This window comes from Pecten maximus, chromosome 7 (genome assembly GCF_902652985.1).
Source record: "Pecten maximus chromosome 7, xPecMax1.1, whole genome shotgun sequence".
Classification (NCBI taxonomy): domain Eukaryota; kingdom Metazoa; phylum Mollusca; class Bivalvia; order Pectinida; family Pectinidae; genus Pecten; species Pecten maximus.
Genome location: NC_047021.1, coordinates 15385266 through 15398095, shown reverse-complemented (window position 1 = coordinate 15398095; position 12830 = coordinate 15385266). Strand labels below are relative to the sequence as shown.

Sequence of the window (12830 nt, the reverse complement as noted above, 5' to 3'; positions counted from 1 at the left end):
TTTTCTCCTCTGTTAAGATTGAACATGTTTTCTATGTGTATTTACAAATTGTAGAAACTTAGTAGATGATATCTATCAAATAATTTCGAATTAATATGCATTTCGTAATGAAGACGTTACGATTGGTGTCAGATATGTTGAAGAATCAGAACTTTATGAGCTGGAGAAAGTGATTATGAATTTCGATGTATTAAACATTAATAGCATCTGTACCAGTAGCTTGTACGCAATAACAGGTTGACATGATGCTAAATGTGTTTTTAAGCACGTGTGTATAGAATACGTACTTTAAGTAAAATGGATGTGATAACTAGTGAAAACCGTTCCATCTTGGAGCGCTATAAACGTCAATCATATCTATTTTATGTTTGAATGAAAAATACAGGTCAATGGTGCAAGAAAAAAATTATCATTTCAGAAAAGTGCGATTGATCGGAAATTACATATATGCTTACATTCTAGCGTCTTCCGTACAACTGTTCTGATTTTGCACTGAAAGTTTGTACTTTAGTTCGGAAATGCACTCCTAATCGCCGAGGTCAATTTAAGATCTATGTGATAATGTCGAGAAACATTCGGGAGAAAATGTAAAATTCTAATAAGCTTGTATAACATTTGGTGGTATTAAAGAGACGTTATTGTATAACATTTGGTAGTATTATAGTGATTTTATTGTATAGCATTTAGTGGTATTATAGTGACTGTATTGTATAACATTGGTGGTATTATAGATACTTTATTGTATAACATTAGTGGTATTATATATACTTTATTGTATAACAGTTAGTGGTATTATTGATACTTAATTGTATAACAATTAGTGGTATTATAAATACTTTATTGTATAACAGTTAGTGGTATTATAGTGACTTTATTGTATAACAATTAGTGGTATTATAGATACGTTATTGTATAACATTGGTGGTATTATAGATACTTTATTGTATAACATTAGTGGTATTATATATACTTTATTGTATAACAGTTAGTGGTATTATTGATACTTAATTGTATAACAATTAGTGGTATTATAAATACTTTATTGTATAACAGTTAGTGGTATTATAAATACTTTATTGTATAACAGTTAGTGGTATTATAGATACTTTTTTGTTTTATTTAAAACATTGAGAATGATGTACAATGAATGTTTGTTAGTTTGCTGGGTTAATCGCCACATGAACAGCCGAGTCATTTTGAAGTGGATTCTCCTTGTATTAGTTGGTGACTATCTCACTGAAAAACACACGTCATTAGGGTAAAGTGTCTGTCTAAAGGACACAACCACAACACAGATCGACCCGTTTCTCAGCTTCCCGAGAAACACAAACCGACATATGGGTATTGAGTGTCGAACCATGTACCTCGTATCTTCACCCGTGGTTACGTGGCCGGCGCTCTAACCAACTGAAATGGTAATATGTCCCTTCAAAAAGATAAAACGGTTCTTAGACAGTTTTAGATCTGTGTACCTTACATACGTAGTAGAAGTGTAAGAGAGAATCGCGATACCTTCTTATTTACGTTATTTATGAAAAGAAGGAATTGTATAAATGCTTCCAATTAGTGTAATAACCGAAATTTATAGAGCATTTAGGTTGGTAAATCAAAGTAAATATATCTATAATGAGGTTTTCCTTGATGTGAGATACCGTGATATAAGAAATTACACACTGGTTTCCCCGGTAACACCTCTTCCCTTTAAGGTTCCCGTTCTGGCGTCACCGTTTCCTACCAGACGTAAACATGACCGCCCTACATTTACCTACATGTAAGAACCCTCTTTATCTTGTCTATCACATGTCGATATTTTTATCCATTCTAACTCCCGAAATAAAATTTCAATTTCTCGCTGAATGACTTGGTTTCCATTCTGAAATAGAAGACTTGTGGTAAGAACCTAGCAAACAGGTCGTAGTCACGCTATCAGTGTCCTATCGGGGGTATGCAATGCGATAAATGAGTAGGAATCCGTCATTTAACGGCAAGGTCTGCATTATTGCACTAGATATCAGTTCTATGTCACTATTGTAGCAAACAATCCATCCAGAGGTCAGTGAGTTAACAGAGTGTACAAACACTTAACAGGTAGAAAATCAACAGAAATACTGGAAACGCAAATAGGGTAGGATCGAAAGTAATCGAGCGTAGAAAACAGAAATAATCCAAGGAGGCAGAAACTCAAAACCTTCACTATTAAAAAATGTGTAAAACCTTCACAATTAAAAAAAATGTGTAAAACCTTCACAACTGAAAAAATGTACGAAACCTTCACAATTCAAAGATTGTGTGAAACCTTCACAATTCAAAAATGTGTGAAACCTTCAAAATTCAAAAATGTGAAACCTTCACAATTCAAAAAATGTGTGAAACCTTCACAATTCAAAAAAATGTATGAAACCTTTACAATTCAAAAAATGTATGAAACCTTCACAATTCAAAAAATGTGTGAAACCTTCAAAATTCAAAAATGTGAAACCTTCACAATTCAAAAATGTGTGAAACTTTTACAATTAAAAAAATGTATCAAACCTTCACAATTAAAAAAATGTAAGAAACCTTCATAATTCAAAAAAAATGTGTGAAACCTTCACAATATTTATAGATTAATATATTTACAATATAAAATCGATATGCTTCTTACACATTAGGATTATCAAAAAAGTACAGACAGTACAGTCAATGTGAATCGGTACATATGATAATCCATATGAAAGTATTCTGTTTCACCTACTAGCTAAGATAAAGTGACTGTAAGGTTTGTACTGTTCTGATGATAACTTGTAGATGTAACATATTGAACATAGAATCTGATTATGAATAATAACCGATATTCAGACTGTATAAATATTGTTTACCAATATACACTGTCTATATATAAATATTGTTAACCAATATACACTGTCTATATATAAATATTGTTAACCTGTTTCCGATGTCTATATATAAACATTGTCTACAATATACACTGTCTATATATAAATATTGGTAACCAATATACACTGTATCTATACATATAAATACTGTTAACCAATATACACTTTCTATATAAAGATTTGTATTATGTAAACTTTATCTATTTTACAACAATTACAAAAGAAGTTATATAAACTCATATTAATCACGCTTGTTGGCCCAGTTTGAAGCGCGCGATGGTTCTCATTGTCGGAGGAAAGTGGGGAACCCGAAAAAATCCGGGGAAATCCATGGAAACCTGCGTAGTTGGGTAGGTATAAGATACCTTCTCATGTCCGATCAGGGAATCGAATCCCGGCCACCTAGGTGAAAGGCAAATGTGTTACTACTGTGCTAATCCACCACCCATACCATCCATACAACGATTTGTAGGTGATAAATCAATGAATGTCTTTTAATGATGGTAGACTACTAGACTGGCCACCAGGCCCCTATAATTTTGTACAAAACTGCAATACAAGATTAAATTCTCCAAGTTTGAAACTTAACTTAAAGATTCGACATATCGTAGAGACCAAAATTATAAACTCAATTTTAGCTATAGTTTTGATATCTAGAGACAGGGGGACTACATGAAAGTATAACATTTATTAAGGGAGAGTTTCCATGTACTGGTAGTAACCCTATCACATGTTTCCGCCTGGTAATTGCGCCAGCGGGCAATTGTAAACACATATCATATCAACTCAACTTTGAAGTATAAAAAGCTGAGTCTTACATCTGGCCGAAATATTTACATATGATATGAGATAGAATTAACTGCATGCAAACCGATTAATTTATCCCGATCCTAGATATGTGAACTCCGATACCTTGGCTACCCGTGACCATCCTCTACAGTGTAGCCCCGGTACAGCCATCTTATCTAGGATCTTCCCCCGAGTTCGAGGTGCCCTTACTTTGAAGCCCCACTAATGAATTGATGAAAGGTGTAGGGAGTTCTCGTTAGGTTATACTCTTTACAGTTTGTACCACTGGCTCATACAGTTGAAGGTTCATAAAATACACCAAAAGTCATTAGTCAACATGAGTGCTTCGGGTTTTCCGTGCAAAGATAGAATTATACGATCGAGAAGGTAAATGCAAGTTTGGGAATTAGACATGTAGGCATACACCAGTATTAACTCCATTGGAAACGTTTACAAATCTTGTCTTTGTCCAGTAAAGCAATTCTCGTTTCTTAATCTAAATATGATTGTTTTCATTCCTGTATCTTTCTCCGTTTATCATGTTGTTATGGAGCTTGGAAAGAACTTTACTTTAATTATGATATTTTTCGTGCATTTTCATTATTTTGTAAGATACCATAGATAACATTTTGTGTGTTTTAAAGTAATGAAATAACCTATATCAAGCAAATACTGCCAAACATTGTAGCCGTAAACTTTACATTGAAGTATTATTTGTATTCATCGTTATGCATTAAATTGACTAAATGATTATTGTACAGCTTCACTGATAGATGATACGCGAAGAATTTGAATTCGACACTGACCCCCTCGTTTATTAACGCGAAAATAAATCCTACGCGAAAAATAAATGATTTACTGTAGTAATTTTACAAAGCCTATCGTAGGTACAAACTGTTTGGTTTGTTTATGGTATCAAACGTCTTGGACACTGGACATTAACATTAACGCTTACATTTATATCTTTTTAATAAGATCCTGTTGAAAACAATCGGAAAATTAATACATTAAAAATAAATCACGATCTTTAAATAAACAGCATTTTTTCGAACATCAAAATAACCATTTACAAATGTTTACAGAACTAGGACTTCGAGTTGGTAAGTTTATATGGGGGTAGTTTATGCACAAGAAAACAAGGGTTCAATTGACAAGAAGGCTAGAAATATAATACATAAAGATCAGTATTGTCAGCAATAACCAGTCTATACTGAATTATAGAAAGCTAACAACAAGAAGACACGTGATGAAAACGTAGGTTTAGTGACACACTTATAAATAAACTACCAAATCTACATATGTATATATCACTGTATTTATAGTAAACATACATGCTGAAAACGTAGGTTTAGCGACACATTCATCAATAAACTACCTTATGTACATATTGAGATATCTCTGTACGTATAGTAAACGTAGGTTTGGTGACACATTCATCAGTAAACTACCTTATGTACATATTGAGATATCTCTGTACGTATAGTAAACGTAGGTTTGGTGACACATTCATCAATAAACTACCTAATGTACATATTGAGATATCTCTGTACGTATAGTATACCCAGGTTAAGTGACACATTCATCAATAAACTACCTTATGTACATATTGAGATATCTCTGTACGTATAGTAAACGTAGGTTTGGTGACACATTCATCAATAAACTACCTAATGTACATATTGAGATATCTCTGTACGTATAGTAAACGTAGGTTAATTGACACATTCATCAATAAACTACCTTATGTACATATTGAGATATCTCTGTACGTATAGTAAACGTAGGTTTGGTGACACATTCATCAATAAACTACCTTATGTACATACATGTATTTAGATATCTCTGTACGTATAGTAAACGTAGGTTTGGTGACACATTCATCAATAAACTACCTTATGTACATATTGAGATATCTCTGTACGTATAGTAAACGTAGGTTAAGTGACACATTCATCAATAAACTACCTAATGTACATATTGAGATATCTCTGTACGTATAGTAAACGTAGGTTAATTGACACATTCATCAATAAACTACCTTATGTACATATTGAGATATCTCTGTACGTATAGTAAACGTAGGTTTAGTGACACATTCATCATTCACATATTTAAATATATCTTTTTTATTTATAGTAAACATACATGCAGTAAACATGCGTTCAGTGATACACCCATATAGATAAACTCCGTGTGCCGGTCTTGATGTCATGGACTTATAGAAAACACACTTGTGATGGAAACATTAAATTTACGTATCAGCGACACATCGAAATCGACGTGTTACATCAGGTCCGTCAATACTGCTCAAAGTCTGTGTAAAAACCGCTTTAAGGAGACCTGTCAAGGGTTTGATATTACTCTCTAGATATTGACTTTGCATATCTATCTCACTAACACCAATTAGGTCACTGGGTCATGTGTACTGTTTATGCTTTAAGATAATGTTCACTATTTATATGAAATATCTAATCAATTGATGGATTCCAGATATCAAGTGACATTTATTATCGAGAATCAAACGAAATAGATTGCAAAACATACACATTGTATACCATTTGTTTGCTGTTGTAATTTATATTACAATATAAGTTACAAAGATTAAAGTTAAATCATTAAAAGGGAAATTAATTGATAACAAATATTCATGGCTGTATTTTAAAAAGAAATATTTCGTTCGCTGCAGATTTGAAAATCTCGTTGAGTTGCTGAATGACAGGTTTTGGGTTGTTATATAGGTCTAAGATGTTTTCATAACTCAATATATCCAGAAAGCTTAAAAGAAATACCTCCCTAAAATAATGAAATCAATTAAATGTCTTAGGAACCCTAATGACGCTTGCAGCTACGTGATTGGATGGGACAGTGTCAGGTGCCGCCCAAATATCAATCTAGCGTACGACTGAGAATCTCCAGCAATGATTTCATATGCCTTGCTAATATCGCCGCCTCTGTCATTCAAGGCAGGGTTGCTATCTTTAAATTAAACTAATTAATGATAATGTTTTTCAATTCGGGTTATTATTAAAATAAAATCGTTATGACTTTAAAGATGAAGAACATGCAATAAAGACATCATAACAACAGCTCTAAGAGCAGTAAAATGGCATTGCACTCGATATATTCCCAAGAAACGCGACAGAAATGAGATATAGTATTAATAATAACTTATTTCCGGACTTTTTCAAAATTAATTGATAAGGCAAATCCATTTTACGACTACACGTTGAAGAATGTCGGGGTTTTACGAGGCTTTAGTTCAATCAATATAAGCCTCTGTGAAACGCCAAGGAAAGATATCAGCGACCGCAGCGACACCTGCCAAACAAAGTTCGATAATCATCTCTTTATTAGCTAAATAACCAATGATGAAGAAACTTGACGCGGTCTCATCAGTGTCTCTTATATAATTTTCTATTTTCTAAACAGGTAATATAATAATAAAAGGAACTAATTCCAGCAAAAGGAAACCCTTGAACAAACCAAAAATACAGACATTTCTGCAGAATAAGACAAAGATATTTTTGAATCGTATGATTGATATAATTCTGCGTAAGTTATTATAAATCCTTGTAATTGATTATCAGGCCTGGCTATCGCGATGACGTGCCTCGTATTTCATCTCTCACAGACAGCCATGTAATTACCATCACACGTACTGGGACGGATAACATCACCAACAACTCACTGTATGAAGCCCTTCTGTTGCTAGTCGACTAGCCAATCACAGAGTGGGCCGAGTCATACACGCGTATCCATTCTCAAGTATTTCAAGCTTGAAAGGATGAATGTTTTCTGAGTGTTTATCTAGTATGTGTAATCCAGTGGATCATCAAATTTAAAAGACCAATTGGTGTCGCTATCTTGGCACCAATCTGTACTGTCGGAACTCTTCGTAGCGTGTTGAAATGTCAGAAAGGGTTATGGTATAAAATACTATGGACAGTGAATGTCCTATGGTTTGGCAGTATGGCAGTATATTTTACTTAACCATTGAAGTGAGAGGGACACTATTAATATCTGTGTCCGTTGGTCACCTCTTTGTCTCTATGAGGTTTTAGTAGGAAGGTTGTCTTTTTGACCATCATACATTATAAAATAGGAACAGATTTAGTTCTATACCAGGTACTCGACCACTTATTTTTACTTTTATGAACAAAGCCGATAATAACAAGAAAAATGATGAGTAATTTAATCTTGTTTGTAAGAAGCATTTCAAAAAAAAAAAAAAAAAAAAACAAATGGAGTGTACTCTCACCATTTTATCCAGAGTACACACTCTTTTTGTTGTGTTATATCTCAATAACATAAAACTATATTCAAGTAAACTCTTAAATTTATTTCATTTCTAAAAAGATCATAAATTCCTGGTAATCGAAATCGTCTGAAAACAGTTCATATTTTATCAATTATTTATTTATTTATCTATTTATTTCTTGTGTTATAATAATTACGTTGGGTCATGTGACGACTTGTATCGTGCATGTTCTTGTTATTTTCCTTTTAATCACTACTGCAGCGCTCAGCACATTAAACGCTATCATGGCATCCCCTGCGAGCCGACCATTAACACGGACCATATATTGAAAAATCGATTACAGTAAAGAGGTATGTTAAATTTATGTCATAATGCCTAAGTCCACAGCACGATTGTGGTGTCATGTCAAGGGAAAGCTGGATCTAGATCTCGTATCAAATGGCCATTCAGGTTGTCCTATCTCTGTTTGTCTCCTAACATAAAAGTTTGGGCCGGGAATGAAATATGTTTTTAAGTCGGAGGTATCTCCCTGGAGAGTCCATGTTTATTAATTTGACATTACAATTTATCACCTTATTAATTAAATATGTTTTTGAGCGACGGAATTAATGGAAGACTTTAAAGGCACATGTTGGGTTCTCTGTCTGTGACATTCTAATGTGTTTTTTCATCTGTTATAAATCAGGAATTCCGTTGACATAAATAACATATCGTTTATAAATCCTGTTACATATATAGGTTTTCGACATTTTTATGTAATTTCCATCAACTTAAATGTTACGGTTTTAAGTGTAATGGGACGATAGATAAACGAAAGCAGGAAATTTATGTCTCAAAGGGATTTTTTTCAAGTTAAATGGTTGAATGAAAATTATCTTGATTCCCTCCATTCATACTAAAATGCAAGAGTATGTTCTCGAGAACCACAAATATCTAAAGTATTTCTCCGACACAGAATTCTACTATCATTTTGTTTTTGTTCGCGAGATTTTATGGGCTCCATGTATTTTATAATGCATTGAATATTATGTGTAATTAATTGCCCAACGACAAAATATTCTTGTATAATTAAGTTACATTTGTATAACATTGTTTTGACACAAACCAACTAGAAACGGATGTGATTTATAGGCTATAACTACCGAGTAAAATTCGTCTCGTACCAATTATGACGTCATAACGTTGTCATTTGGACGGTGACAGCTGACTGTCGAAAAGGCTGTCCCATCTCAAAAAAATCTCACTGTTGGTAATAAATACCTGGTTTAAACTTAGAATCGACACGAATCTACAATACAACTAAAGGTGTATGAAATGTAAATACAAGTATCGAACTGCCTCACTGTTTATAGTGGTTATAAATTATGTCTACAAAGTTGTCATTTATAGCGACAAAAAATACCGAAACAAGGCAATCAAATGCTTAGATATATGATGTAAAATGATTTTGATACTTGATACTTCAAATAAATAGTATACTGTACATCCTCTTATACACTGGCACTGATGGAACTTCACCACAGTAGCATCAATCAATGTGAAATGGGATTCCATAATATTTTTTAAAACATGTTTAAACCTGAAGAAATAATATATGGAATTTGAGTGTGTTTGATTAAATACTTAGTAGTCATAACGTAATGTGTTAACAAGCAATAATATTTCGTTTTTGAATTTGTTTATACTTCACCACGGATGAACACAAACGAAGCAAAAAGCTTAAAATTATTGAACATGAGTGCTCGGATACACAAACATTGTTATTAACATGCAGAACAATTATCAACTACAGTAACTGTACTTATAATAAGCTATTAAGATGATGAAAACCAAACTAGACAGCTAATTCATTATCCGCCAACATATGTACTCTACACATTGACAACTTGACACGTTGTTTTTGTAACAGAATACGTATTCCTGAAAGAAATGTTCCAGTCTTGTCCGTAGATGTGCCAGACTTTCTTGGTGCACGATACATTGCCGGAATATTTTTAGATGACTGGTGATTGGATTTCACCCCAGCTTATTTTTAAGACATCACTGTTGTATTTTTCACCTTTCATTGTCATTAAAGACAAGACCAAAATGCGTTTTTGCTCTAGTGATATACATTTTATTACTACCATTGTCTGCATCGCTTCCTTAATTTCTATTGAAACGAAAGAACTCCATAGCTGCTAACACCGTGTGCTGTGATTTGATACAGATGTACACGTATGTTTGTTTGTCTCTATAACGATATAAAGTTCAAACATTGCATGCAAAAGGCACGTGTATAATTCGAAATCGTACACTAATAATACAAACATCGACCCTTAAGGATGACGATTACAAGCATGATAGTGTTACATCAATGGGTGTTTTAATGACGCAATTCTGATATAATATGTGTGAGCAGTGTGTTTTAGTAAAAATGGTGGGGTTGTTTTCAGTGTTTTTTTCTTTTCTTTTTTTTTTACTTTCTACAACATCGCTGTCATACACTTAATATAACTGTGGGTTTCCTCTGCTCATGAGCCATTGATAGTTCCGACGTCTGAAATGAGGTTTTCTTAAATCTGTTTTAGATATTAACTTATAGCATAAGAAAACGATTCAAATTGACTGTCATGCTATTACTACAAATAGAACGTTAGTCCGGAAACTGTTTTGTACATATAATTGTACTGGTAAACTGTTGTTTTGAACAGTTTCCACGATCCTTGAGCTATCCGTTACATATCAAGTCATTCTTCGTGTGTCCTTTAGATCTAATATTTTATCAGCTAACACGTAACACAAAGATTACAACACACGAGGTAAGTACACATGATCTACACTGGATGTTACACCATGTGATAATACATGTTTTATCGCCAACAGAGTAATGCTAAATAGAACACGATTTCTCTAATATCGATTCATTTAAAATGCAGTCTCATGTTTATATATATATATATATATATATAAACAATACAATACTATGCTTTATAAACGAATTCCGGCCCATATGGGGCAATATAGGAAATACTATCACAATGAGGTAGAGTGGCCAAAAGACAGATGAATGGACATACATTTATATCGTTATCAGTTTTGTTGCTGTTATGTCTCCAGATGTAAATAGTTCAATTTATGGACCCCAAATAAAAATATCGCATGTGGACTTTAGAAAAACAAAGAAAATGTAAATATAATTAAGTTATCCTGCATTACTTCATTCAACAGAATGTAAATATATTAATTATACATCAGAATATAGCAAATTGTGGATTACGAAATGTAAATGATTAGTTTTAGGTATCTTAAATCGACTTCATTAACATTGATTTATGTTGCATCATATTTTTTATTACACTGCAAATATGCCAGGGGAAAATAAGTATACTGTCGTCGATATTTATTCAAAACTGCGATTTAAATGCAATGTAATATCTGTATACAGCTATGTATCAAACATTTGATAAAACCTGTGTTATTTTGGGGCAAATATTCTTTATAATTCCATTTCATTTCCAGATAACTTGACGGGGAATTCAGTTAAATAACTTTTATCAACGCCACAGAAGCAGGTGTGGAATCGCAACTCGATTCGATTCGATTAGAAAAAAAAAACAAAAAAAGACAACAACAAAAAAAAAAAAAACTTAACCAAAATGTATTCACCATGATCTAGTATGGACAGTAATACATTATAGAGTAATCAAAGGGAATTCCTCAACATGAAATTTACGGACTACAAAGAAGATTCCATAACTGTTTTCCCCTTAAATTTCGTAATACTTTCCTATGGACATTTTTTAAGCTAAAGAATTAGACGGGACCTGAATTAGACGGGAACTGAATTAGACGGGACCTGAATTAGACGGGACCTGATTTAGACGGGACCTGAATTAGACGGGACCTGATTTAGACGGGAACTGAATTAGACGGGACCTGAATTAGACGGGAACTGAATTAGACGGGACCTGAATTAGACGGGACCTGATTTAGACGGGACCTGAATTAGACGGGACCTGATTTTCAAAATGTAACAAATAACATCGGATAATCGTGGTGATTTTCAAACTGTAACGACAAGTAAAGCACTACATGATGTTAGACATTTCCTGGTAAAATGAACATGCTAATTCAGGGTATGTAGAAACGAACGTGAAAGCTTTTCACAATAGTGCAAATGTATGAGTAGACATAATACAGGTTTGAATCAAGTCCAAAGGGATTGTTATTACTGCTATAAAAATAATTATAATTTCCCCAATACATTTGCATGTATTTCCCCTCGCAAAAGTTGTCGCGCCAAGCTATTAAAATGAAAACTGAACTAAGCAAGGCGCATGATTTGACAATTAATATATATGCTTCCACTTAAAAAAAACACGGAACTTCTTTACATACTAGTTGAGTGGAAACCTAATTTCGGAGGAGTATGCTATTTACGACCATGCTGCCGATAACATCTTGTTACTTTTGACTCCTCTGTTAGTTTGCTTTGCAATATCATCAATTCAAAACTTGTAAAATGTAAATAATATTTACTGAAACGGAACAAATCAGTTTCTTAAGAAACAGAAAATGAATAATTTGGAATATTATGTTATTGTTTTCATTTTTGTTTTAATAAAACTTTGTACTTACCTGTGACGTGTAAAAGTCGGTCTTGTATTGATGAGAGAGTTGGAAGTTACTCCAGGAGAATTCACGTTTCAGTATATCACACATGTTTGGCATTAAATTCTATCTGGATCATAACCATATACAACTGTACTGCACCGGGGAGTCAATCTGATATACTCAAGGCAATACAGCACGCCTTAAAACTGGGGTACAACCCATCAATCACAAGCCTGACGATTTTAATACAACCGATACGATTAAATGGGATGGTAGCTAAACGCGATATCTCGTGCTAGACAGGTAGTAAC

At 33.3% G+C, this 12830-nt stretch overlaps 1 protein-coding gene across 1 annotated transcript in view; it reads right to left on the bottom strand.

The window, feature by feature from the left end:
• LOC117331733 (protein rolling stone-like) overlaps positions 1 to 12830 on the bottom strand; it is a 17959-nt gene extending 5129 nt beyond the window's left edge. Inside the window, exon 1 of the mRNA XM_033890593.1 lies at positions 12544 to 12830. Within this exon, the coding sequence (XP_033746484.1) occupies positions 12544 to 12636 (93 nt within the window). The 5' untranslated portion in view covers positions 12637 to 12830. The remainder of the gene's footprint in view (positions 1 to 12543) is intronic.